Here is a 26,502-nt window from a genome sequence, read left to right as displayed (position 1 = left end):
GGGAGATTAACAATAGCCCCCCTGAATCCGAGACTAATGTAGTCAGGATGGAATCTGTCATTCAGTCTATTGCATGTTGATGACTAAGGGTAGTTTCAGCTGTAAGCCGTCTATGATTTATGGACACCAACTGAACTCTGGTAAGCAAAGGCCCGCTTGGAGTTCAGAGCAGCAACTGGAACCCCCTTTTTTTTCCTTTGGCAGTGGCGTGCCTGCATTTTCTTTTCCTTCATGCCAAAGTGTTTCACATGGCAATTAGTTCCGTCCTCATTTGGGTCTGCAGTCCCGCAGGGTTAGCAAAGCCATTTATCATCCTGAGGGCTTGGAGCTCCGCTGCTCCATCTCAGGTAGGTTTTGTAAACAATCATCGGTCCAGCTCTTTCCATTTCACTAAATGAGAAGGCAATACGGTAGATTTGAGGTTCTGCCATCCATCCTTCTGTCACTGCTTTTTTTTCTCTACAGGTGTGAAAGCAAGAGGGAAATGTCATTTCTCATGGCTCATTTGTCATATGTTAACTACATGGTTAAGAGTGGATAGAGTGATGACAGCAAGGCTGACCCGTTTAGATTTGAAGCCCTTATCTGTAAGCCAGACGCATTTTCTGCTTTTAAGACTAGACTCAAAACGTTCTTTGTTGATTCAGCTTATAGTTTGTGTGGCTTAGTTTATCCTGAGCTGCCTCTTTGGTAATGTTTCTATTGACTTAAGTTACTGCTTTCCATTTTGTCGTTGTTTTTATTGCTGCTAACAAAATTGTGTTTTCTCTCTGGGTTTTCATCCCATTGGAAGAACACTTTGCTCCCTTTTCTGTAACTGTGTGAGTCACTGTTGGTACAATTTCTGGTTTTAACTTTGTCTGCCTTTTATTTTCCTGAGGCTTCTGTGCTTAGCTTTGTATCTCTTTTTGGAGGATGCCTTGATGGTACTTTTTGCTACAGTTTGTGTTCTCTGTTTTTCTGTGCATCGAAAGTAAGTAAACATGAGACTATTATGAAAAAGTTCAATATTTTTTGCCATTTGAGAAAATCAATCTCGTATATTAGATTCATTACACATATAGGGAGAAGTATTTCAAACATTTATTTCTTCATTATCTATAAATTTTAATATTGCATAAGATAAATAAAAAGGAAGTTTTAAACTGAATTGTTTTATTTCCACTCCAAACTTGGTTGAGCCCCCTTTTTCATGAATTCGTGCATCAATAGTAAGTGGTAGATAGCCTGCACTTGTGTTTTATCAAGTCCTGAGGACCCCAAAGTGCTTCACACTGATTCACTCGAAACATTCACATGCCGGCGGTGATAAGCTACTCTTGTAGGGGTTCGAACCGGCAACCTGCCAGTTACAGGACGAACCCCTAGCTCGAGCTGATTCCCTGCATGTGGTGTGGCATGGAGGGAATCAGTGTCACGGCTGAGGTGTAACCAGCTTCTGGTACCTTTGGTAGTGTGGGCCACTTCCAAATCCCGCTGGAAAATGAAATGATCTTCTCCGTACATTTAGTTAGCAGAAGGAAGCATAAAGTGCTTTAAAATGTCCCAATAGATGGTTGTGTTGACCGTGGACTTCAGAAAACACAGCGGCCCAACACCAGCAGCTGACATGGCACCCCACACCAGGAAACTGGACTTCAAGCAGCTTTGATTCATCCAGGCTCTGGGACTTTGATTTCCTTGTGAACAGCAATGTTTACTTTATGAAAAGAGGATTGGGACCTCTTCTTAGCCAATGTAAGATATTCCACACAGTGTCTCTAGGTTCGGGACTGGCTTGACTCAAGGAATGCAACGCCTGTGTAGGGTTCGTCTTGACTGACTTTAGCCTCAGTGGCTCAGTCCAATCGTGTTGAAGCACGCCCAAATGATTGAGTGCTTTTTTTTCCCTTGACAATCCTCTCAATGCTGTGGTCAACCCTGTTGCCACTGCACTTTTTCTTTCCACCCAATTTCTATGAATATGCTCGCACTCAGCACTCAGTGAAAAACCACCTTCTTTAGCGGTGACTTTTTATGTCAGTGACTGTCTTCTGGGCATCTGTCCAGTCAGCAATCTTCCCAATGGTTGTGTAGCCTACTGACCCAGCCTGACAGACCCAGGATACCTTTCCAGGAGTTTTGGGACACCATCATTTTCCAATATTGAACTTTTTTCACAATGTTCTAATTTTCTGAGATGCTGAATTTTGGGTTTGCATTATCTGCACACCTTAATGATCAAAATTACAAGAATTAATAGCTTGAAGATATTCACTCTGTAAGTGATGAAAATAATAAATGAGCTTCATTTTATGAAATGAGTGAAAAAAGCTTAACTTTTCACTATATTCTAGTTTCGTTTATATAGTTGGATCTGAATCTGACAACATTGTTGGATTAACCTAAATTAGAATAGATCAAATTGAATTTCAGCAAAATTAGATTCCATACAAAAATATGTAAATTTGACCTGTTTGTCTGGTAGAGAGGCTGTAGATGAAATTGGCACTAGAGAAATAGACATAGAAGTTAAAACTAGAAAATATTTGAAACATGGCTTCTGGGGGAGTAGAAAAAACGCTGGACTGATGTTTTTTTTATTTCTATTTAAAATATTAATTAAAATTAGATTTTTAATAATAATCAACATTTATAAAGCATTTAATTAGATTTGACATTTGGCGTTATGCCACAGTCATGTTGGATGTAACCTTGTTAAATAGTCATAAAAGAAGAACTTGTGATGCTGATCTACGCCTATTGAAATGTGTTGGCTCTGCTGCAAGTTTTATATAGCTTCCAAATGCCTGCAGGCTGTCCTTAAAACACACAACTGAGCAGCCAGAGCTGTAAACATATGCTTTGATTTATTTTGTAGCTCCGAGATGCCTTCACAGGACAATAATTTAACACCAGTATGAGCAATGCTTTTTTTTTTTTTTACCTTTTAAAGAATAGCACAGCCTCTTCTTCTTCTTTTTTTTTTAGAGGTGTCCTGTTTCAACATTTTAGGCAAGCAGTAGGAAGTGGGTCTGGTTTGGTTACTGTGTCGGGGCAGATTTGCTTTACAACAGCGGGAAAGGAGATATTCCCTTTGCTGCATAATTAATTTGAATAATTTAAAGGTAGAACGGACAACATCTGGTTCAAGCAGCAAGCACAGGCTGAGGCAATCACAAAGAGACTAAGAAGATGACCGGAAGACGATAAGGAGAAAAGGCGAAGGTAGAGGGGACCAGGCAGGAGGGGAAAAGACAAAAATGCCATCCATTGGAGAGTTCGAAAGGCAACAACAACAACAACAACATAAAAACACAGAGATCTATTAAACACCTTGATGATCCCTAAGACTTTTGGGAAAATAATCTGTGATCTGATGAGAAAAGATTGGAGCCAACGCAGCATTTCAAAAGGCCTAACTAATCAAAGTTAAGGTCAGTGTTCGTGATTTATTAATAAGGAAGAGACTGGATTAAAAAAATGCCATCCATGAGAGAGTTCCAAGGTGAAAACCACCGCCGACCCATATGTCTGCCTAAAATCTGCCACTAAACATCTCGGTAATCACCAAGACTAATAGGAAAATACTGTGTGAACTGACGAAAGCGGAACCTTTTCAAATTTGTGTGTCCCGTTGCATCTTCCATAAAACCGAAACAGAAAAAGAGGATCATACCAGCAGTCAAACATGGTGGTGTTAGTATGATGGTTCTGGGCCTGGCTCGCTGCTTCAATCATAAACTCTGCTCTCTAGCAGAAAATCCAGAAAAAGGATGTCTGCTCATCTGTCAGCGACCTTAAGACCTTATGCAGCAGAACAGTGATCTGAAATGCACCAGCGAGTCCCTCTTCTGAATCAGCTCATGAAAACCACTCTGAAGGTCTCGGTGTGGTGATCTTGTGTTGTAACAGTCAGGCTATTTAGTCTTGAAAGCCTTCTAATTAAAAAATTTCTAGAAAGAAGAGTGAAAACTGGTTTATTGGTAAGGTTCCCAAAGCCAGTAGACGGCGCAGTCACAGCTTATGCTGAATTTATTGTCCCCCGGAAATTGTCTTTATCAGTCAGAATTAAGGAATAGGATTAGAGCAAATAAATGGTTTTCTCCTCCGTCAGTGGAGGCACTCTTTGCAGTGCGGGCCCAGAAGGTATGACAGGGCAGTATCAGAGGAGACTAATTGTCAAGGTTATGACTCGGCGGATGATTGATATGGGGCCAGGCTGTTTTTGTCAGCCTGTCAGGTGGCTGGAATGTTTAATGTTCTCATTATTGGTTGCTCTGTTGTGTATATTTCTCTGTCAGCGCTGCCGAGCCATCTGAACTGCCAGAGCACTTCAAAAAGCCTCGGGTCATCCGTCTTCCTCCTGACGCCCCGAATGTTCAGCCTCAGCTGAGTGCCGGTGATTTGTTATGACTTTAGAGCCAGCTGACAGACAGGTCTCCTATAAAAAAAAAAAAAAGAAAAAAAAAAAAGCATTTGCTCGTTTCCCTTTTTGTCGTGTAGTGAAAGCATCAGTCCTCCTGTAACTGGAAGAGGGAGGAGGGGTCTGCTGCCACAGGAAGCTGGCATCTGACAGTTATATCATCTTTCTAATTTGCAGGCAGGATGACACAAAGTATTTTGTCTCCTTCTTTTTTCACTCTATGTGGATTTTGACTCTCACAGGTCACCATCTGTTTGTGGAACGCCACAGGGAAAAAAAAAAAAAAAAGATGAAGCTAAGGGCTGATCACTGTATTAAGGCCGACTGTCAAATTCATCATTACCCAAGTGTATGTTGAGTGATGGCAGAGAGCATCACGGGAGGAATGCTGATGACCGTCCAACCAGGCAAAGAAACCGAGAGATGAAATGTTGAAGACAAGAGGAAGAAAAACAGAATCCAAATCTTAATACCTTTCCCAGGCCCTTTCCAAGATTGATTGTTTTTCTGCTGATCTAATTTTGGATCATACGAAAACAACCCATTTGTCTTAAAGAAAAATGATCTGCTACACGGTGCAGATGGATTTTTCTTTTCTCTTTTTTTGTTGTTGAAAAGCTGGAAAAGATTAAAGAGAAACTCTGCTCCTCAGCTATAATTACGAGCTGTAGATTACTCTGTCGCTTCAACCAGATGGCAGGCTTGATTCTGCGGGCCCTTCTGTATATTAATGAACAGCAGTCTTTTATATTTGACTTAGGAAAGTGAAATGTCCATCACCTGTAATGTTCTGCCAGCTGGTACTAAGCTTTCTGCCCCCCTTTTGGGCCCGCTTGGCGTTTTTCATATGCAACGTTATTGAAGGGGAATTTCCTCTTGCCATTTTCCATCATTGTCACTCCAGTGTTAAATATTATTTTTCACTTGGGAAGGAAAGCCTCCCTAAGTTTTGTCCACAGCTAATTTCCTCATTGAGGTACAAGCAGTCATTTTGGCACTGAAGCTGTCACACAGGGTGAGGTGCGCCGGTGCGATCGTAACTTTATTAGACTGTGGACATGACTGCAAACATGACAAAACTGTAGGTTAACAAACCTAATTACACAAAGGTAGAAAATGGCAGAAGGGCTGGTCACATAATTTGAAAGTCATTGGTTGCAGGCCTTGTAAACATATACATCTTCCAATTTTTCATATTTCACCACGTGTTTTATCGGGATTTTATGTTACAGATCAACACAAAGTTGATCTGTAACTTTAATTATTGGGAGTAACTGAAAAGATTCATAGTTTTCTAAACTTTTTACTAATAAAATCTGAAAAGTGCGGCTTGCATTAGCATTTGGACCTTTTTGCAGTGATAACCCATACATAGAATCAGGTCCAGTTATTGAATTCTGGCTGCATTTTACATATTTCATTCTTAAAGTGATAAAAACAACTAGAAAACAGATCAAGAGTGAAAAGCAACACAATGAAAAGTGGATACGAACGCTGCAAAATCTTTTAAAAAGTAAAGTCTTCAGTCCTTACAACCCACATAGTCTGATCCTATCCTCAGATAATTGGGGAGGGTGTTCCCCATACAAGGTGCAGCAGAACAGAAGGCCCTGTCACCCATGTTTTACAGTTTCGTCAGGAGGTGGGGAGGAATAGGCCAGGTAGGAATTAATAGAGCGGACAGACGGCGCTGAGGTCTGAGCAGTTCTTTGAGTTAGCATGGAGCAGTGCTGTAGACGCGTTGCTGGTTGACTTGGGAAACCTATAGTGCGGAGAGAGATGTTAAGCCAGTGGAGGGATTTAAGGATTGAGGTGATGTGGTCATATTACTTGTGCTTCATCAGGATCTGGGGTGCACTGTTGTGAACTTATTGAAGTTTTTGGATGTGTTTGGAGTTAAAAAAAAAAGAAAAGTGGATAGCAGTATTCAAGTCTTTGGATAAAGTTGTTAAGACGTTTATTGGCACATCTGCAAACCTACCAAGACGTGGCGGTCCATTTAATCTCACAGGATGAGCAAGGAGGGAATCAGAAAAGCAGCCAAGAGGCCCATGATAACTCTGGAGGAGCTGCAGAGAGCCGCAGCTCAGGTGGGAACATATGTCAGCAGGACATAGTGAGAGGTTTTAGACAAAATTAAACATTGTAGCCTTTAATTGAAAACACTTTGTGGTGGAAAACTAAAAATGCACCTCACCCTCAATGGACAGTCCTCATCTTTAAACAAGGTGGTCGCAGCATCATCCTGTATGGTTTTTTTCCAGCTGACACAGGAAAGGTCAGAGTCAATAAGAAGATGCTTGTAGCCAAACATAAAAAGCAGTTCTTGAAGAAAACGTGTTAGACGCTGACTCAGGGGGCTGGGTGTAAATGTAAAAGTGAATTCTCACTTGTTTTTTTTTTTACTGAAAACCATAATTCTCCTTCAGATTCCCAATTAGCCTGACAAAACGTGGAGCACATCACACAAAGTCTAAATAAAATTCATCTACGTTTTGTGGTTGTAATCTGATGAAATGTGAAAGATTTCACGTTGCAAGAATCCTTTTGCAAGTCACAGTTAAATGTGCGCAAGTAAGAGTACCTCATCTAGCACCACGGTTCTCCTGTTTGGTGTGTTTTTAAGACTACTTTGTTGGAGAAACTGATTGTCTTTGTCTTTAGATGTCAGTTTGAAGGGATTGCCAAAAACTTGAAGAGGCAACGAACACATGTTTGCCAGAAGAAACTCCCTTCATGAATATGCCAAGCCTAAATTTAACCCTACAGCAGGGGGGACGGAGGGGGATGTTTGGCTGCGTTTCCCAGCCCGAGAGCACGAACGGCGAAGAAGCACAATACCAGCGTGTCATACATTTAAACACGGCTAAATTAAAGGCTGTTTACCGTTCGCAGAGGCCATTCATCTTACTCAACGCTGGTCTGCTTCTTGCAAATTTGTCAGTAAGAGCTTCCACATGCCAAGTAAAAAGGAAAGGAAAAAAAAGTTGGGGGGGGTTATCAGAGCCGGGTTTTTATAGCATGTCTCTTCCGTCAGCCTGTAGTTAATTAGCCACCTCCACACAATAAGGCCATAAGTCATTAATCACCCCGAACCGTAGCAGGAGTCGACTTGACTGTGAGCAAGACGTTTGGAGACAAAAAGTTTGCCGCCTATGACAGGCTTCAAAATGGCCCCTGTCAGTGGTGTTTGAATTATAGGGCATGTCGAGCGCTGAAAGACAAGAGCCCGCTGTTTAACTCACTGTTGCTCTTTCCCTTTGCTTTGTGTGTTGACAAGCTTGCTTCAAAAAAGAACCCCACCACGTCCCCCCCCCCCAAACCACCCCACCCACAACCACTGTTCTTCCAAATCGGATGGCTTTATGGATTCTGCACACACAGAGAGTTTTCCACATCGGGATAATCTCAGTATGCCGAGCTTGCTCCTCCCGCTTTATGATGCAGCATTAATTGAAGAGGACAAGCTCTAAAGGTCAGCAGCTCAGTAAAACCCCGCTTTAACTCCGCGTGTTCCTGCCGTTTACTCGCTCCGTCAGAAGGGAGGAAATGATGGGCCGATGATAAATTCGGGGTCTTGTTTGGAGAAGCGAAAAGCCTTTCTCCAACGAAAATAAACCGCATGTTTCTCCGGATGATGGAAGACACGCTTTTTCAGCGGAGTGAACATGCAAAAGGTCGTAATTTTTTCCCCCCTCCTCTCCTTTTGTGTCTATAAACAGAGATCTGCCGGCGTTTCCAGAGAACATAAGCAGAGAGGAAGGTTTACTCAAAGCAGCAAATGTTTGCGTAACTCTGGGGGAAATCCCGTGATTGCATCATTAATATTACTGACAAAAGGGTGTTAAACTCATTATGCGACTGCAACATCAGCGACAAGTGTTTGAAAGGGTGTTGACGTATGTATTGCATGCATATGGAAAACGTGATTTTTTTTTTTTTTGTTTCCAGACAGGGCTGTGGGCGTTTTGAAGAGGAAACACTAGTTTGGCAACGTCCACGGCCTTTATTTGCAGGAGACGCTGGACTGAGCAACACATTGACCCCAGCTGGGAAGAAACTACCATTTCTGACACAAACTCATGTCTGTAAAAGACTGCATTGTTCTGCTGGCTACTATTGATGTTCAGGTGAAACCGCACAATGTGTTTAGTCTAAGATAAAAATCATTCACAAAGCTGAATAGTGTTGCATATTAGAGCTTTAACTGACATTTAGATCCATGCTTCTATGATCCGCTAGCCATCCAAGGAGAAGGAGGGATCTCGTTTTAACGCAGTAACTAAGACGATGGAGTAAACAGCAAATTATGAACCAGATATTAGTGATGCCGCTCTGGCCCCCGTTGACCTTCGTTAATTAAGTTGAACTGAAGCCCTGAAAACAAAAGATCCAACAAAACTAACAGTGGGCCCACTGTTGAATTAATTTAAGGGTTGGAGATGTTAAACAATAGAGTTTTTTTTTCCAGTGGTACCTCATGGCCACTGTGAAGTACAGTGAAGGATCTGTGATTGTGTGGACCCAGGTCTCTTCTAAAGACCCTCAGAACCTGTTTAGACTGCATGGCCTCAAAAGCACTTGGAGCTTTAAAGGCATTTCAATTAAAGCGCTAATGGACTCAGTCAAGAAGACTAAAACTGGGTCATCAGTCTGCTTAGAAGTGTGGACAGTTTTAAGTCCCATCTCAGCCTTATGGGTGCTTCTAGTAATTTTTTTTATTTGAAATGTATTCATTTATATGGAAAAAAAGCACTTTATTATTTTATATTTGATAAGTCCTTTAAGTAAAGCCATGTACCTATTGGGTCTTTGAGCAGGGTGATGATCCAAAACTTATGTCCAGACCGGCACAGATACGGTTCGCTAGTCACAAAGCAAACATTTTTTCAATGGCCAACTTGCTTCCACCACACCTCAGTCCTAAATAACCTGTGGCAACTTGCAACAATTTATTGTAGAACACGAACTGCTGTCCTGATTGGAAAATGTGATTCTAAAAGGCTTCTAACAATTGGGCCAGCAGAGATTTTCTAAAACGGGCCCCGTGTCGGCTTTTTACTTAGCGTATCCAGGGGTTCAAACAAGTTTGACCATGAATTGAATCGATTGAAGAGCAGGTCCATGTGGGAGCTTTGTTTCACAGTCCCCTAAAGACTAGGGTTGTCTCTGTTGTCTGCGCTCTTTTTCTAGCTCACTTTTTCCAGCCACCAAACTTTCCTGTAATAGCCTATCCTTGGACACGGCACGATCTTATTTTGCTAAGACCTTTTGTGCGACGCCCTCCTTGTCTATGGGGCCATCAACTGACTGCTGAAAGACCATCATGTTGAAAGTTTTTTCTAGGGTTGTGTAGGCCATAATATGATCACAACATAACAGTTCTATAATAAAACCCCTTTTATTAAAGGGGTTTAAAGCAAACCCATTAAAACACGTTACTTTTTGTTTAAGGAATCTCCATGAGTTTCACTTGTTAAACTGAATTACTGAAATTACTGAAGTTTCACACGATATTCTAATTTAATGAGATGCACATGCATTGGATAGAAACTGTCTGGCTTTTTCCTGGACGATTCTGATTTCCAGTTTTCCTTGAGGTCCAGACCTGCTGGTTGGGATTTTCTTTCCTTCTAAGAATTACAACACAGATGGAAGAAATGTGCTGCCGGTGCCTTAAAAGAGGCAGAGAATAAAGGAATTACACGATTATGCATTAAACCATTATGAGATTTCTATCAAACTTAAAAAGGCATCAAAGTACACGCTGTTGGTTGATGTATTAATACACTGAAAATGGTGGGAGTTTTTAGTTTTGATTCATATAATTAAAAAGAGATTAAATTAAATTAAAATATATTGTTTTACAATTTGACCTGCAGATCACCTTTCAGAGTTTATTAAAGGAATCGGTCAAATCCAATGTATGGCCAATCAGTGCATCTGTAACATTAGACCCCCGCTCTAAAGTAGGCCTGTTTCTCCCCTTTATCACTAAAAATATTAAATAATGTAAAGCAGCGGCTTCCAACCATCTCCATTTGTCACCCACAAGAAAAAAAAACATCTAAACTGATTTTAAAAGAAAGGTAAGACAGAATCTGTTGTCTTGGAGTCTTAGACATCCTCCCTAGACCTCCTGATTTGTTGTTCATGTCTCACATTGGGATCCTGAGCCCACCTGTCTGACAAGGTATGATTGATCATTTACAACCAGGGATCATTTACACTCCAACGTCTGTTGCCTTAAGTCTTTACAGGTCATGTTTGTCCTCCTTCACATTGTACTCTGACCCAGTTACGGTTGGTTAACCACGGATTTAAACTCGTTTATAATAAAGCAAGTTTACTTGAATAAGAAGCATGCGTGCTGCTTTAAGGTATTATTTCTGTAATCAACTGGGAAGTGCTTTTTCAACTATGTTGGAATAAAAACACATCTTGATAACCCAAGTTTAAAAAGAGTTGAACAATTTGATATAATGTCCCAATTTAATTGGCTTAATAGTGAGAATCACACACACTTGTATCATTATAGCCAGCCTGCACACAGTTAAGGTCCTTTAACTCACACATAGGAATAGTTTTTAGCCTTATGTATTGTGCATGGATGCATGTGTTGAAAACTGTTTATTGATTTAAAAGAAAACACAAAAATATATACCCAGACGAACACTTCAAGGCACCCCTTGGAAATAAGTTAATCATATGTTTATTTTTCAAAATGTTTGTAAAATCTTTAAACTGAGTTACTTTGCTTGAAAAATTTTGACTTGTGTGATATTTTCTCTCTATTTTTATAATTTTCATTAATTAGCTTTAGCTTTCTCCCAGTGGATGCTTTTAAATAGCTTATTTTCAGCGTTGAGATGTGGTTTCACTTTTCTCTTTTTAATCTCAATATTAGTTCATTAAAACACTTTAAACAGCGTTATTATAGCATCAGTGGCTTAATTCTATAAATGGTCCCAGCCTAAATGTAATATATATTACAGAAACCAAAACTACAATGTAAACATTCCCATTAAGACCATTTAATCCCCCACGCACTTGCATTCAGTCGCTAAAGTGAATATATATATATATTTTTTTCCTCTAATACATTTTCGTAAAAATCTACAAAGTAAATTGCTGACAAGTTTATCTGCTGGTGCATGTTTGAATCAATACCGCAGCGTCACACATCAATTAACCTCTGAGATATGCCTCCTGAGATCTCTGCCCCATTTGTTCACATCATGTTAATGGGGCTGTTTTTAGTGAAAAAGGAATGCATCACGTCTACGAGCCACGCTGGCTTTACGGCTGGCTGGCTGCAGTGCTGAACTGCGGCTTTATTGCCATCTATCACCGGGCTATGTTTAGGGCCTCATCTGCATGACGGATGGGCGGGTTTGATGACTACGACATCTGACCACACTGATTTTTTTTTTTTTTTTTTTTTTTTTTTTATTGCTGGAGAACGGCTCCATCTACTGAGGATGGATAATAACACTGTTGGCTTGATTTAGCTGATTTGTTTTAACGAACTGATTAACTTGCTCAAGCTCCGTGCTTCACGCCGTCATTAGAGCAAGCGCAAAAAGCTCCGGAAGCATTTTACATCTGTCTGAGTGTACATTTTGGTTTAGAGGTTTGCCGCTCGATCTTATTAGACGCCTGTCTGCCTTAAAGTGAATCAATAATCAAAAAGATGAAGCCAATTCAGAGTATTGGTGAACTTCATTTACTTTAAAACACCATATACAGTAGAAATAGGAATTTACTTGGTTGCTTGTTTTATTAGTTTGATATAAAAACATGCATCTTTTGCTTCTCATCAACGTACCACCAAGGCTTGGGCTGCTTATCGGTATCATGATATAAAGAAGTTACATCTTTAAAACCACCAAGCTATTCATTTATACAGTTCAAGTCCTTTTAACAAGGTTCTTGTGGATTTTCTTTGCACTATGAAGCATTGAGTAGCACAGTTCAGCCCCTCCCACACCTATTGCTGTTCACTCCAGGACAGCTGGCTGAAAACACCCTCCTATACATTTCCTTTGCTCACAAGAATGTAATTCAGCATTTTTGGGACATATTTCTAGACAAACACGTTTCCGTGAGTCATGTCACGGAAACTAAATGAGCGCCTCCTATCTGTCTAATTAAGGTACTGCTGCTTCAAAACTTTAGACCAGGGCTGACTGTAATCCTCTTTTATTCTCACACTAACTGTTCACCGCATCTTCCAATAATTAATCCCTCATTAAATCACAGCTCAGGGTACTGCCTCATAAAGCTACATGGTTTAGTTTTTGCAATTAATTGTAAGAGTAATTCGCTGTTATCGACACTGACACTTTGTGAAAACCACCCACATAGACGTTGGTACAGTCTCCAAGGTTTTCAATGGAGTTTCAGTAAAAATGTAACAAAAAAAAACTTCAAACTTTTTTTTCCAGAAAGACACGTGGATACTTTTTGAAATTGGTACAACTAAAGTTTTTTTTTTTTTTTTACATTAAAACAAATTTTGACCAGTGATAATTTGTGTAAGTTATTGTGAGTTATTCTGTGTGTAAGCAATGAAATCACTGTATTAGCAACTGTTGATAATTGAACAAACAAAACAACGGAGAACAAATTCCTCATCACTGTTTTTTTTTTAACTCCTCTACAAGTGTGTTAACCAACCTTGACTTGGATCCTGACAAACACTTGAAGCTGAATACCACATTGCTTTAACTTCCTATTGAAAACTGTTTCAAATCAAAGCAGTTAACTTCAGCTTTTTTCCCTAGATGCCTGATTTTATATTTAATTTTTGAAAAATGCCTCCTCACCTCCAAGTTTTCTGAGTAATCAAATGGACAGACGGGCAGGTCAAATGTGATATCAACAGAGCTGCAGAGTATCCTAACACACAATGCAGCAACCAGCCCATGGTCAAACGTATAGTTTACGAGCTGAAAAGCAGTCTGTCCAGCAGCCGACTGCAGACTTCACCAGAGCAGACAGCCCCACTAGTTAAGCAGCTAATATCAGTCTCTTATTTTTGCTACTCTGTAAAAATCATTTAAAAAAGTTATTTTCTGTGCAATAAACACTGTAATTTATTTGGCCGGTGTTTATTCCAGATTTTTACTTTAGTCTAAGTATTATAAATCTAATTACATAAATAGGATAATTGGTGCTTTTGTTTTTTAAATAAAACAATTACACAATGCCATTTTGGATTTCATTTTGTTCAAATACAATGAAAATACCGGTCCATCCCAGCCGCAATTAATGTTACATTAGCTACATTTTTAAAACATCCACAATTTTTACATTGCTTTTACAAACTCAATTCACAGCTAAATTACTTATAGTTTTTTTTTTTTAAAAAGTGTAGAACTTTAGAAAAAAATTTGAAACTTTTTCTGAAATGTGTGACAGTCACTGTCTGTCGAATAAGAAGCACACAGCGTTCTAATTAATGATGTACTGATCAGGTGATCACCTAAAGCCAACAGCAATATAAAAGACTGATGGAGAGCATGCCAAGATTAATGACTGAAAAGTTATTTCACCAAAAACGGGTTTCTGTTCCTCTTAACTTAAAATATTAATATTAGTTGATTAAAATTCAAATATTAACTTTCCTGCTAATTTAGGTATGAAAACACTTTTTTTGTTATGTCATTTTGACCCTTTGTCACTTTCTGCAAATAAATGCTCAAAATGACCATATATTCAGTAGAAATTTCAGTGGTTTATAAAACGCAAACATTCATTTTAATCATATACATAGTTACAATCAGACCTTTTAAAAAAATGTTTATGTGCTTTCTAGAGCTTGTCTGGACCCAATAATCTTATTTTGAATTTAATAAAATCTTGAGATCTAAAGTAAAGGCAATTAGACAATCTTTAGAGTTGTGTGATGAAAAGGTAAAAAGGGGTTTCATGCAACATTTTGCTTCCTGCTAAATAATCCTTATCCACGTCTGCAGAAGGTTGCTCTGGTGCCTTTTTTTAACCTACACGTCCATTATACGTATTTTTTTTTTTTTACATATTTAAAAAAGACTTTAAGGGTAAAATCTTAAAAACAAACCTTTCTGTCAGAATTTCAAATCAAATTTACATTTACTAAATACAAACATCTTCTGTGTAAAATAAAGCACATTGAGGCTTATGAAATGTATATTATAATATTTTTTTATTTTAGTCACGCTTGAAGCTATCGCAAATAAATACACTGATCCCGACATGGATTCAGTCCCAATATAAAATCATTGGGCCTAAATTATTCTGTTTATAAATGTGTAATTCTCCGACTTCACTGATATCCTAAGGCAGATGCTGTTGTCAGTCTTTGTCCGTACAGGGCGTACGGGGAGTAATAGGGCCCTGTGGCCGCGGGCACGGGGACCGGGGCCCCGGGAGCGGGCAGCGGGCTCTTTGAGTAAGGGTGATAGCGGCTGCTGAGTCCGAGCGGGTGATGGGGGCCCCTGAGGGCCAGCGCGCCGGGGCTGCCCGGGCTGCCGTTTGAAGGGATGTGCATGTGACAGGCCATGGCAGCGGCTGCAGCCGCGTTCGCGAGCGTGGTGGAGCCCGGGTACCCAGATATCAACTTTTCCGTCCCGACGAAGGAGGTGTGAGTCCGCAGGTGGTTTAGCAGCTCCTCTGATGAGGAGAAGCGCTTATCGCAGGGTCCGTTGGCAGATACCCAGTTGCACACGTGCGGCAGCGGGTCGTTAGGCAACATAAAGCCGTAGGGGTACAAGGGGTGCCCGCTGAAGGACGGGGCGGAAGAATGCACACTGTGCAGCGGGTGCGTTGGGTACATGAGCGGGTATCCAGACTTCAGAGCGGAGTCGTGTGCGCAGTTTGCTCCCGACGCACCGGACAGATGGCTGGTGCAGTGGTAGCTCAGGCAGTACGGGTCTCTGCACAGGCTGGCGGACATTAAAGACGGCGGGGAAGCTCCAGCCAGCGGACTCGACCCCGCTTTACCGCAGCCCAGCGAGCTGGCGGCCGCGAACTGCGCGCTCAGCAGCTGGCTGCTGGATTTGGTGGGGTCCAGGGTCATTCCGTGCGGCAGGAACGGCTGCGGGTAACCTGCATACGCTCCCGCTAAACTTCCAGGATAGGAGATACCCGCGGAGGGAAGAGTAAAAACGGTGTGTCCCGGCTTATAGGGGGAGACGGGAGCAACTAGTCCGGAACCGAGAACGGAGGAGGCGGAGGAGGTTACTGAAATAGAGTCTGATGTAGAGGTTTTGGATCCAGAGGTGCTATCTTCAGGGGTAATTCCATTTATCCGTTGGCTTCCGCTGCCATCAGTCGTGTTGCCTTTATTGCAATCAGAGTCCTTTTTCTCCTCCTTGTCCCCGGGTTTCCCCTCCAATGGCAAAGGCGACACGGAGGTACAGGAGCTAGGGCTGCCTGTCCTGGGAGTGAACGGCTGGCAGGTGGCGCTAGGCACCCGGAAACCAGTTTTATCTCCACTGATGCTGCTGCCTGACGACTCCTTCTTCTCTGAAGATTTCGAGTAGGGCTTGAAGCTGGACTTGTCCTCGGCTCCGATGTCGCTCATTTTCAGCGGACCGGATTTGGCCTCCTTGTCGCTGGAGGTCACGGAGGAAAGCTTGGAGGAGGACGGAGGGTCTGGCTTGCCGATTTGAGAGCAAGTCTGAGCCAAAAGGGCCAGTGGACTCTTTTTTGCATCCAACTGCGAAAAATAATAAAAAATAAAATGTGATGGATCAATACAAAAACGTTTACATGCAAATTTTTGCAGGAGAGCAAAGGCGATTGCTTTGCGTATTTTACGCACTGCGCATGGAGTTATTTCAAAGAAACAGAACAAACTCAGAATGTGCTCAGACAAGCAGGTTTGCATGCGTGTTAAGCTTAATTTAATTTAGAGACATCAGCTTGTTAAACAGTTATCAATATGTGCAAATGTTCCTAAATTAACAGCAGAGTCGAATATTTAAAGCAAAAAAAAAAAACAAGTCTAAAAGTCTGAGGCATCAATTTCTACAAAACATGCATTGGAAGCTTTACTTTCCGGTGATTTCATTGCATTCGTGCGCATAAAAAGTTCCTTAATCTTGCTTTAACGCTCACCTCAATGGGACTAACGGGAGTAGACGGCAGAGGCTGGAGGTACTCCGGGTGTAAGATGTGTCCTGCCCGAGCGGTGAGCATTTTCAGCACCTTGATGGGAAGACGACCGGCCTGGCGAGAGGGATCCGCGGGAGAGACGCAGTGGTGGACGGACAGTCGGCTTATCTTCGCTGCTCCCTTCTCCCCCACCGAGGAGCCGCTCTCCCACGCTGGATTCGTGCTATTTCTCAGGACAGAGACCAAGGGCGATGTGATCATGACCCGATTCTCGTATAAATGGTCGGAGAAGACATGTGGAGATCAGATAAAGCCAGCTGTAAGGATTTTCAAACGTTCATTAAAGCCTCTCCCGGGGAAAAACACAAATAACTTATTAATATCCTTAAATCGGAGTTGAAATGACCGAGCAGAATCCGCGCGTCTTCCTCCCCTGCGACTCTATAGCAGTGTGGTCTAGGTCCCAGGGAGAACTTGGTTTAACTAGCAGGAGGGATCACTCCGCCTCTCTTCCTCATGAGCAGCGTCTGAATCAGTCCGCAGCCTCCCAATCAAAAAGAGATCCCACCAAATACGATGGAAGGTGGAAGTGATGTGACGTTTCCTACCGCACGCTCATGTCTAGTTCTGTTTTCACCAGAATGCGCCCCTATTAATTTGGAGATTTGTATCTGCGTACTTGCGTAATTGGAGATTTTGACGCATGCGCTGCGCTCCTGCTTCCCGTGTGTATGCGTTTGTTTTGCCGGGGCAGAATGATCGACGGATGAATATGATCCAAACACGAGTTGCATGAAGGGAACACAAGGAATTTGGGGTTCGCAAGAATATCACTGTGCAAGAATTAGGGTTCTGTAAAATTGTCTTTTTATCCTTACTCAAAGAACAATTTAAAAGAGACAGTCGATGGACCATAGAGGACATTTTCTAACCTACAAGCGCATATCAATAAATAATTTATATGGGATATAATATTAAATAAAGGAGAATATTCTCAACAAATTTATTACAGCAATTGAATTCATATTTCTCTGATTTTCATGATTACAGCCTAAAGCTAACAAAAACCTAAAACTTAGTTCCTCAGAAGATTTTAATCTTAAACAAACACAAAAATAAAGCAGACACATCTTATGACCTTCATAACTGTGAGGAGACTGATGATTAGACAGTTGTCAGGCAGGCAGTGATTGACACTCTCCAAAAGGAGCTTAAGCGTTTGGGAGGTCGTCCTGTAATTGACATGCTGCCGGTTCGATCCCGCGCTGACTGTCTCCCGTCGTTGTATGGCAGCCTCGCCTCTGGCAGCCTGCTACTAACATAGCTCACCACCGTGAGGGATGTGAATATGCACGTGAAAGGGTGAATGACCAACTGTGGTGTGAAGCTGTACAAGTACAAGCCATTTATCATTTAAGCCACAAAAGGTCATTGCTAAATGCAAACTGTGTGCAAACATACCAATGGAAAATTAAGTGGAAGAAAGAAATGTGTGGTGGAAAGCAACATGAACAGGCACAGTAATGTGAATAAATGCCTATTTACTAGTAGGGATACAGTACAAACTTTTTAGTAGGTCATCATTAGTTTGTATGAAAATTACAATGTTATACAGCAACAATTAAAATAAATATTTTAATACAGAAATATCCTACTGAAAACTATGTTAAACTACTATAATTTACATGCACTCAGTACTTGAATGGGGCTCGTTTTGCATCAATTACTGCATCAATGCAGAGAGGCATGGAGGTGATGAGCCTGTGGCGGAGGTGTTAAGGAAGCCTAGTGTGGACCAATGCATTTGCTGTTTTTTGTGTTTATCATCATGCTCCTGACAATGCTCCATATGGTATTAGGGTTTAGGTCATGGGAGTTGGCTGGTCAGTCAAACAAATGGATGCAGTGATGATTAAAGCATGTATTGCCACTTTTTGGCAAGGTGCGTAGGTGCTGCCTCCTGGTGAGAAATTATATCAGCATCTCCATAAAATTTCTTTAACAGAGCGAAGCATGAAGAGCTTCAAAATATCCTGTTAGGTGGCTCTGCTGGCTTTGGACTTGATAGAACAAAATGGACCTGCTACAACAGATGACATGGCACCCCAATTCACCCCTGACTGTGGAAACTTCACACTTGATCTCAACTAACTTTGATTCTCTGCCTCTTTAAACTTCCGTCAGACTCTTGGAGCTTGATTTCAAAACAAAATACCAAATTTACTTTCATATAAAAACAGGGAGTTGGATTTCTGAGCGAAAGTCCAGCGGCCTTTTCCTCTGGCCCGTGTAAGACACTTTAGATATTGTTTCTGGTTCTGAAGTGACTGAATATGACAGTTGTGGTTGATGTCCTGAATACGTCTGTGTACGGGGACTCTTGCAGCTCTGACTCCAGCTGCAGGCCTCGCTTTGTGAATCTCCCCCAACGTCTTTAATTGACTTTCCCTTCCAGTCCTGTTAAGGCTGCAGTTATTGCTCAAATTTTCCTTCCACTAAACATTTCATTATTATGCTTGAATTATGGCATGTCTGAACCACCAGCTTGTTTAACAATGAGCCTTTCTGATTACTCTACTTGAGGATGGTGTGTATGACTGTCTGCTGGACATGATTGTAAAGCCCATAGAACAGGGCTAACATAAAATATATGTAATAAAAATATAATTTTCATTGGAATTATATTCTATAGTTGGGTGTCCATCAGCTGTGAGCCATAATCTTCTAAAATAACAGAAAATCAACTCTAGACATATGCCTCTGTGTATAATTAATTGAGATGAGTTGTTTAAAGTATTTTGAATAACATTGACACAACTTTTTTATCTTCAGATAAGCTGAGATATACCTGTAAGATGCAAATATTTCAAAATAGAGAGTCACTGTAATAAAAACCTGTAACCTACAACAAGTCAAGTTGTAAGTTAGGTCAAGTTTATTTGTATAGCACAGTTAAGCAGCAAGGCGATTCAAAGTGTTTTACATCATGAAAAAGATACAAACACACATTGAAATGATCACTGGTTGTGAGACCAGTAACCAACATTAAATGTATCAGGCGAAAACATCAATACACGTCGAATATGTTGGTCAGTGGTCCTGTTACTAAGGACTGAAAGCAACTCTTGACCGGTGGGTTTTCGGTCCCGATTTAAAGGAACTCAGTATTTCAGCTGATTTGCATTTTTCTGGAAGTTTGTTCCAACATTGTTCCTATTCAGATGGGGGACGGCAGGTGGTTTTCAATTTGATTGAGAGAAGGGGGCCATTGACGGTTTGGGTTACTTTATATTGTGGTGGTACATGGTGAGGTGGTAACACAAGTCAGTTTTGGTTTTAGAAGTGACCCATTATGATGGGTAAAAAAAGCCTTGGGCATAATTAAAAAAATAATAAGATGAATAAATAAATACTTGCTGTAACTTATAGAAAATGGTTTTGGTTGTATTAACTAATTATTTAAAAACATTATGTAAAACCGTAACAGCAAGTCTAAAGGGGTGGCCATTGTTGTCTGCCCTGCCCCCCCCCCCTTTCCCCCTTTAGTGACACCTCTGCTCTTTCACATTTTTTCACATTAGCTACAACTTTGCCCTGTAAATCACTGGTGCCGTGCAGGACAGCACACTGACAGCCTATCTGTCACCTGTCTGCCATTTTTCTCTTTCTCTTCTTGTCGCTTCCCTGTTGGATTTAAACTAAATGAATCCATGTAAGTTAGGGTGAAAAAGTGAGATGTCCTTTCCCTCTTTTTATTATTAAATTTCTACGTTGAAAGCTTATCACTGACTAAATATGATGTTGTATTTATCAAAATTTAAAATATACCCATATTCCCCCAAATACTTGCAACTTTTTTCGCTTTCATTTCAGCCTTGCTTGAAAAAAAAAAGATCCTACAGTCACTATTAATCATTAGAGCTTCCACATTCCTCCACATCGAACCAGACCCACTCATCTTATTACTCAATAGCCTATAAATGTCTTGCTGATCAGGCGAAAGTTTAAACATATGCAAGTGTTTTTTGATTGATAACAGGGCTGCTGTTTTCGGCAAGGGCTGTCAAGTTCTGACACAGCGCTCTGAGTTATTAGGGCAGAGAAGGGCGACTATAAATTTCAACCGTCAGGCAAAAAAACTCCTTTTATTGTGGACGTGATGGATGGCTCACAGCAGCAGACACCAAATTCTCACTTTTATCCTTAAACGTCTTCCACAGTAAGTCATTAGTTCGAAGCACAATGTTTCACCACAAAAGCTTAGTTAATAATTCTGCTACAAATACAAGTTTGGTTGCCATCATTTGTGACAATCAAACTTTTTACTTTTTTACGACTCTAAGATCATAGAGCACATTCATTTGAATATACTTTTAGCAGGGGTGTCTCTAAAGGATGGCCTGATTGGGGAGGGGGGGGGGGCTCTGATAATCTTGGGGTGTTACACCAAAACAAAGGCCCCATCCACACAAAAACAAGATTAAGCATTTTGTTGTTTAGGCTGTGCATCCACATGGATCCAGAGGTTTGGGAGACCTAAACCATCGTGTTTAAAAAAGAGTCCCAGAAGGGATCAATTTTAAAACAGCAGGTTGTACATGTGAGCTACATCTTTTCCCAAATTATGATGTTGTTGTTCATTTCTCTCCGTAACCGGTATGCGCCTCACTCTCACAAATGACAACAAACATGGCGCCATCCAGTGTTGCATTCATGCTAAGGCAAACATTGGCGTTGTCATAGCTGTTAGTAGCATCCTTGGGCTCTTTCCTTCTAATAATCCCATTCTACATGGCATGTCCCATGCCAGCCCACATAAAGATCACATTAGACATGGGTAAATGTTAGTGTTTGGTCCGCCGCCAGGTTGCTGTGTTTACGTCACATGAGTTGCCTGTGCATGCCTATTGTTTTTTGCATGTTTCTGTGGGATTGTCACAGCACCACCAATGAGCCCAGCAAACCTACTACAGCGATTTCAATGGTGCTGCGTCATGTCATGTGGACGCACATCTTTTCTTGATCATTTATGAAAATTTACAATGTTCTTTATGTGGACTGGAAAAAAAATATAATTTCCTTTTCCATTGTATGATTTGAATCACAGTTAAGGCTCTCACATGTGCAGACATGAGTCCACGGACATCTAAGCCGAGTCCTCCTACATGCGGAGCTCAGTTTTTGAGCGTCCACGGGGCTCACAGTATGTGTACCTGAGTATGTTGGAACCTGCAGTGTTTTTCTCTATAAGGTTGTCACATTAGTTTGTGCGACCTTTGACCCATTCTTCCCTATAAAACTGGTGTGACTGGGTCAGGTTTGTTGTCCCCCTTTTCTACACACAATTTTTCACCTCTTATTGCTACTCCAGATCATTCACTTTATTGGCTTTCAGTCCACTGGCCATTTAGAAGATCCATTGCATCCAAGGTTTAACTTCCTGCCATTGGCACATTATCTTCTTTCTTTGTGATGTAGAGTGGATTTGTAGAGTGCACCAGTCCCTCCAACAGCACCAACACAAAAGAATCAGTGACTTGTACGATATTCTGCCTAAATTATTGTCTCAAAATAATTTTTTTAGTTTTTTTTTCAAATGCAATCCAAGCTATAAGGATAAACAGCAAGGATCCTGACTCTAAAAAAAAATAAGGATAGTTTTTACATTTTTTAATTCCATGTTCACATCATCTAAACAAACTGAATATGTATTCATATTTTGACTATGCTTGCTTCTTTATTTCAGTAGTTCATTTAATATTTTTCAAATTTTGGGCAGCCTTACATTTTATCACCTAATGAGGAGGAAGTTAAAAATATTGGCCATCTAGACATATCAAACCAGGTTTATATTAAGAAACCTGGCATGCATCATGTAACTTGGCTTTGAAGGTCTATAGTTGCTGCTGGGCTGATTAGAAAGATGCATGTACGTGATAATAGATCAGTCTGATTTAAATTAGATTGTCACAGTGCTTGTTTTAACAGCAGCTAAACTCATGATGAAGCATAAATGTAATGTCATTGTGGACACTTTAAAGGTTGCAGGCAGCGGTGGAAGATTAAGATTAAAGTGAGTCCCCACCACAGTCTTAATAATCTGCTCTGCCTTTGAAATCATTACCAAGCTAAATCTTTATAAATATGTCAAAAATATGCTGCAGTTTGCAAAGGTATAAATGCTCATTTAACTTTTTCACATTTTATCTCATCAGCAACAGATTATATTGTGTTTTATTATTTATATGATAAAATCAAAGTAGAGTGCAGTTGTTGATGCACCTTTTCCAAATTTCAAAAACATGAATTTGTGTTCAGGTCCCTTTACTCTAATACAGCTAAATCAATTCCAAAGCAACCAGTTACCTTCAGAAGTCTACAATTTTTTTAAGAAGATGCAAAAACTGGGGGCCCCTCCAACTACAAATCTGCAGTACCGATTCCTTCCACCGGAACTGACAGCTTGGGTAATGGGAGCATTAATTAGAGAAGCAGCCAAGAGGCCCATGGTAATTCTAGAGGTGCAGAAATCCACAGCTCAGGTGGGAGAATCTGTGAACAGGACATAAATCTGCCGTGAACTCCACATATCCCCCCCCTTCACAGAAAAGTACCAATAATAAATCTATAAGAAGTCCTGTTAGGAGTTTGACATGAAAGTGACAAATCAAGCACATCTGGGGAGATGACCCGAAGATGTTATATTCTGGCCTTCATGCAAAGCACTATTTATTAAGGAAATCTAATACCCTAAGCACCCAAGCAGCATGATGCTGCCAATGCCATTGTTTCTCCCGGAGGGAAACTTGTTGAGACGGGCGGACATTTACCTTCTCTAAATGTACAGCTCTGGTGAACACATCCCACATTTTTAAGATCTTTATTTATTAAAGCGTTTTCAAAACACAGTATCATTTTCCTTTCACTTCACAGTCATGCCTTAATCTTTGTTGATCCATCCATCCATCCATTTTCTAAACCGCTTATTCCCTCATGGGGTCGCGGGGGTTGCTGGTGCCTATTTCCAGCGTTCACTGGGCGAGAGGCAGGGTACACCCTGGACAGGTCGCCAGTCTGTCACAGGGCAACACAGAGAGACAAACTTACTCTTTGTTGATCCGTCACATAAAATCCAAATAAAATACATAGAAAATCCAAATAAAATACATAGAAATTTGTCGTTTTAAGTTTTAATTTGAACAAAAAAAACCTGTGAAATATGTTAAGGAGAATGATTTTTCTTCCAAGTTGAAGCAAGTGCAAAAGCTCCTAGCATATAGGTTTCATATAAGAAATGGGGGGAGATACGGATGATAAATGCAGCATTATAATGTCAAGCAAATAGAATAAATTCTCTTGGTGACATGAAAATTCACCCTTGTGGCAGCTGGCACAGGGTGCGCCACGTCAGCAGCCAGACAGGCCGACTGGATGTGACAGGTAAAAAGGCGAGATGATGGTTGGAAGGTGCTATTGTTTTGCAGCGCTTTCTTGACCTGTCAGGCCCTGGCGTTGGAGGGCCCGGATCGAGGACCTCCTTGTCAAGGGAAAAACAGCCTTAAAAGGCTGCTTATCCAGGCCGCGGTGATTGCTCCTGTTTAATTGATTTGCTTTGCGCTGAGGCCTGTCACATTAATAATGGTTAAGTACAGCCCGCGTGTGTCACCCGCAGTGGTGCGTCTATCAGGAAATTAACAGCCTTAACTAACTGCCGTCTGTGAGGCAGCGAACGGAGGGATCATGTGAAGCACGGCAGTTCTGGTGCAAAGGCTGACGGCTTTGGTGTAAGATCCAGTAAAGTTTTTCTTCCCTGACTTTTCCAAATTACACAGATGGGCTCCCCAGTTCACGTATTAATACATCCACATGCACACATACAGCGTGACTACTTTTTAGAGTGCAACTCGGAGCTACGGTGTAAGTAAGGGGTTGCAGACTTGACTAAAACCCGTTCTCGGCACCACTTCTCTATAGCCTTTTGACAGGTTGCTCTAGACATTAAGGTGTTCTGATATTTCCGTGACTGACTGACACTTTGAAATTGGTCCCATCACCTTGATAGCATGGTAATGCACCTTGCATGCCGACTGTCTTTAAAGTGCAGGAAATTAGACTCCAAGTTGAAAGTCTCCCTCCCCCTGCCTTTCAGCCAAATATGACAAGAAAATAGACTGCTATTCTTCCCTGCCCAGAGAGGGGGGAAGAAAGGGCCCCACAGTAGCTGGCAAAGAATAAGCGGTTATAGGCGTACGTGTCAAGAAGTATTACAGATATTATGTTCTCAAGACAGGACATTTGAGATACTTAGAAGTCATACTTATTCTCAGAGGATATTTTTTTTTCTCTCTCTCTCCTACCTTCTCGTGTCAAAGACTGTAGCGCTGACTTCATTTTGCGAAAGCTCAAGTCGGAGGCGACACGCAGAACTTACAGTATCTCGCCGGAAGTCAGAGCGCCGGCGCTCAGCTCTGACAGTGAGAGTCAGAAAAGTTGAGGTGCAGCCAAGATGGTGCCGGCTGAAGGGTCTTATTCACTTTGTCTCCTCAATTAGTCAAAGCTGGTCAGGAGCAGTAAGTAAAGCCTGCGGAGATGACGTGCTGTCGTCCACTCGCCGTCAGGTGGGTGTGGATCCCCCCCCCCCCACTCCCACCCGCCCCGTGGATTGAAGTCATGCTGTAGAGAAGAGTTAACTTCACCTTACCTCCCCGTTAGCACCAGAACCAGCCACTGGATTCGAGCTGACAGCTGCCGTATTACTGGTTTAGAACTTTGCGGGAACTCCAAGAGGCTCACGTCAGACCCAGCGCACGCCAGTTGTCTTTTAGCCTCACCGGAACAAACGTTTGCATGTTTTCCAACGTTAAAGTTTGCCGTAGAGGTTCGTTCGTGGTGGCTCTAAAGCATTTTCTGAAAGTTCTGTAGGTAAACCTATGCTGTCCCTGTTTCTCTGAAGATATAAGACAATGTCAGCGAAGCCAGAATCAAAGCACTTTTTAACGTACACAATCCAGATTATGTTCTCATTAAACAACATTTAGAGCCTGTTATGCCTTTTAAAAGTTAGTATCTCAAATGAGTTTAAAGCACACTGTGCTGTGTGGCTTCACAAGCGGAGCAATAACTGTAAAATCAACACGACACACATCCAGCACTAGATGCTGATCCTTCACATTTGTTCGTCTAGATTTAATTTCTGGAGCCTAAGTCGGGGGGGTGAAAATGTTCAGGTGGCGCGTTATGATGCTGGAAGTGCTGTGCAGGTCAGGATGAACGTCTGTGACGGGCAGATTATTCAGTCTAAAGCGGCCTAAAGAATGATTTTGTCACATTTCACAGTCGGGATTATAGAGATACACAGGAGGAGCCCTTCAGACAGGAATTAACGTCATGTGGTTGGCTGGAGACAAGCATGCGAGGTATTTGTCAAAACAGGCTTGGACACTTACGGTTCCCTTTGCCTTCCCAATGATCAAATACAGAAGGCGAGGGTTGTTTCTCTGTGATCTGTGTTTTACTTGTGATCTTTATGTTTTAGTTGCATCCATTTAAAAAAAAAAAAAAAACGGTCTTGACTTTTTGTGAGTCTTTTTTTGAAACTGCAGACATTGTACGTGTCATTATTGAGGAGGATTTTCAGTGCACTCCTCTTTGAAATATTACTTGAATTTTATGACTGTTGGAGCTCTTGTTTTTGTTTTAATCAGGTTGAGGTCTGAACATTGACTGGGCCATTCTTGCCATTATGTTATATATATCCTGTTGAGTTTGGAATCATTGTCCTGTTGAGAAATCAGTTTAGTGTGAGTTTTGATTGTTAGACAGATGGCCTAACATTTGACTCCATAATACTTTGATATGCATACAAATGCAAATAAATCAGTGCAAGGTACCCAGGTTCTCTGGCTGCAAAGAAAGACCAAATCATCAGCCGTCAACCACTGTTCTTGTCAGTCAGTATGAGTTTGTTTTTAAATTATAGATTCTGACTTACTGTC

The 26,502-nt window shown here is 41.2% G+C and overlaps 1 protein-coding gene and 1 long non-coding RNA gene across 2 annotated transcripts in view; one reads left to right on the top strand and one right to left on the bottom strand.

Annotated features, from left to right (window-relative positions):
- The window catches only part of LOC105928232, a 36,886-nt gene extending 27,776 nt beyond the window's left edge, over positions 1–9,110 (top strand). The window contains exon 4 of the long non-coding RNA XR_002428318.2: positions 8,357–9,110. This is a non-coding gene — a long non-coding RNA (uncharacterized LOC105928232). The remainder of the gene's footprint in view (positions 1–8,356) is intronic.
- A 5,462-nt stretch (positions 9,111–14,572) lies between these two features.
- LOC105928192 (zinc finger protein 503) lies at positions 14,573–17,125 on the bottom strand. Its single transcript, XM_012865339.3, has 2 exons — positions 16,511–17,125; positions 14,573–16,109 (listed from the first exon to the last, which is right to left on the bottom strand). Exons 1-2 carry the CDS (start codon positions 16,766–16,768, stop codon positions 14,715–14,717), a joined length of 1,653 nt encoding a protein of 550 aa, XP_012720793.2. The 5' UTR covers positions 16,769–17,125; the 3' UTR covers positions 14,573–14,714.
- Between the last annotated feature and the right edge of the window lie 9,377 nt (positions 17,126–26,502).

Source organism: Fundulus heteroclitus, chromosome 10 (genome assembly GCF_011125445.2).
Source record: "Fundulus heteroclitus isolate FHET01 chromosome 10, MU-UCD_Fhet_4.1, whole genome shotgun sequence".
NCBI lineage: Eukaryota > Metazoa > Chordata > Actinopteri > Cyprinodontiformes > Fundulidae > Fundulus > Fundulus heteroclitus.
This window is presented reverse-complemented; position numbering and strand designations above follow the sequence as displayed.

Coding starts and splice junctions, on each gene's coding strand:
- LOC105928192 (XM_012865339.3), bottom strand. CDS start 16,768: ATGATCACATCGCCCTTGGTCTCTGTCCTGAGAAATAGCACGAATCCA. Junction 16,110..16,510: donor CTCCCGTTAGTCCCATTGAG/GTGAGCGTTAAA, acceptor TATTTTTCGCAG/TTGGATGCAAAAAAGAGTCC.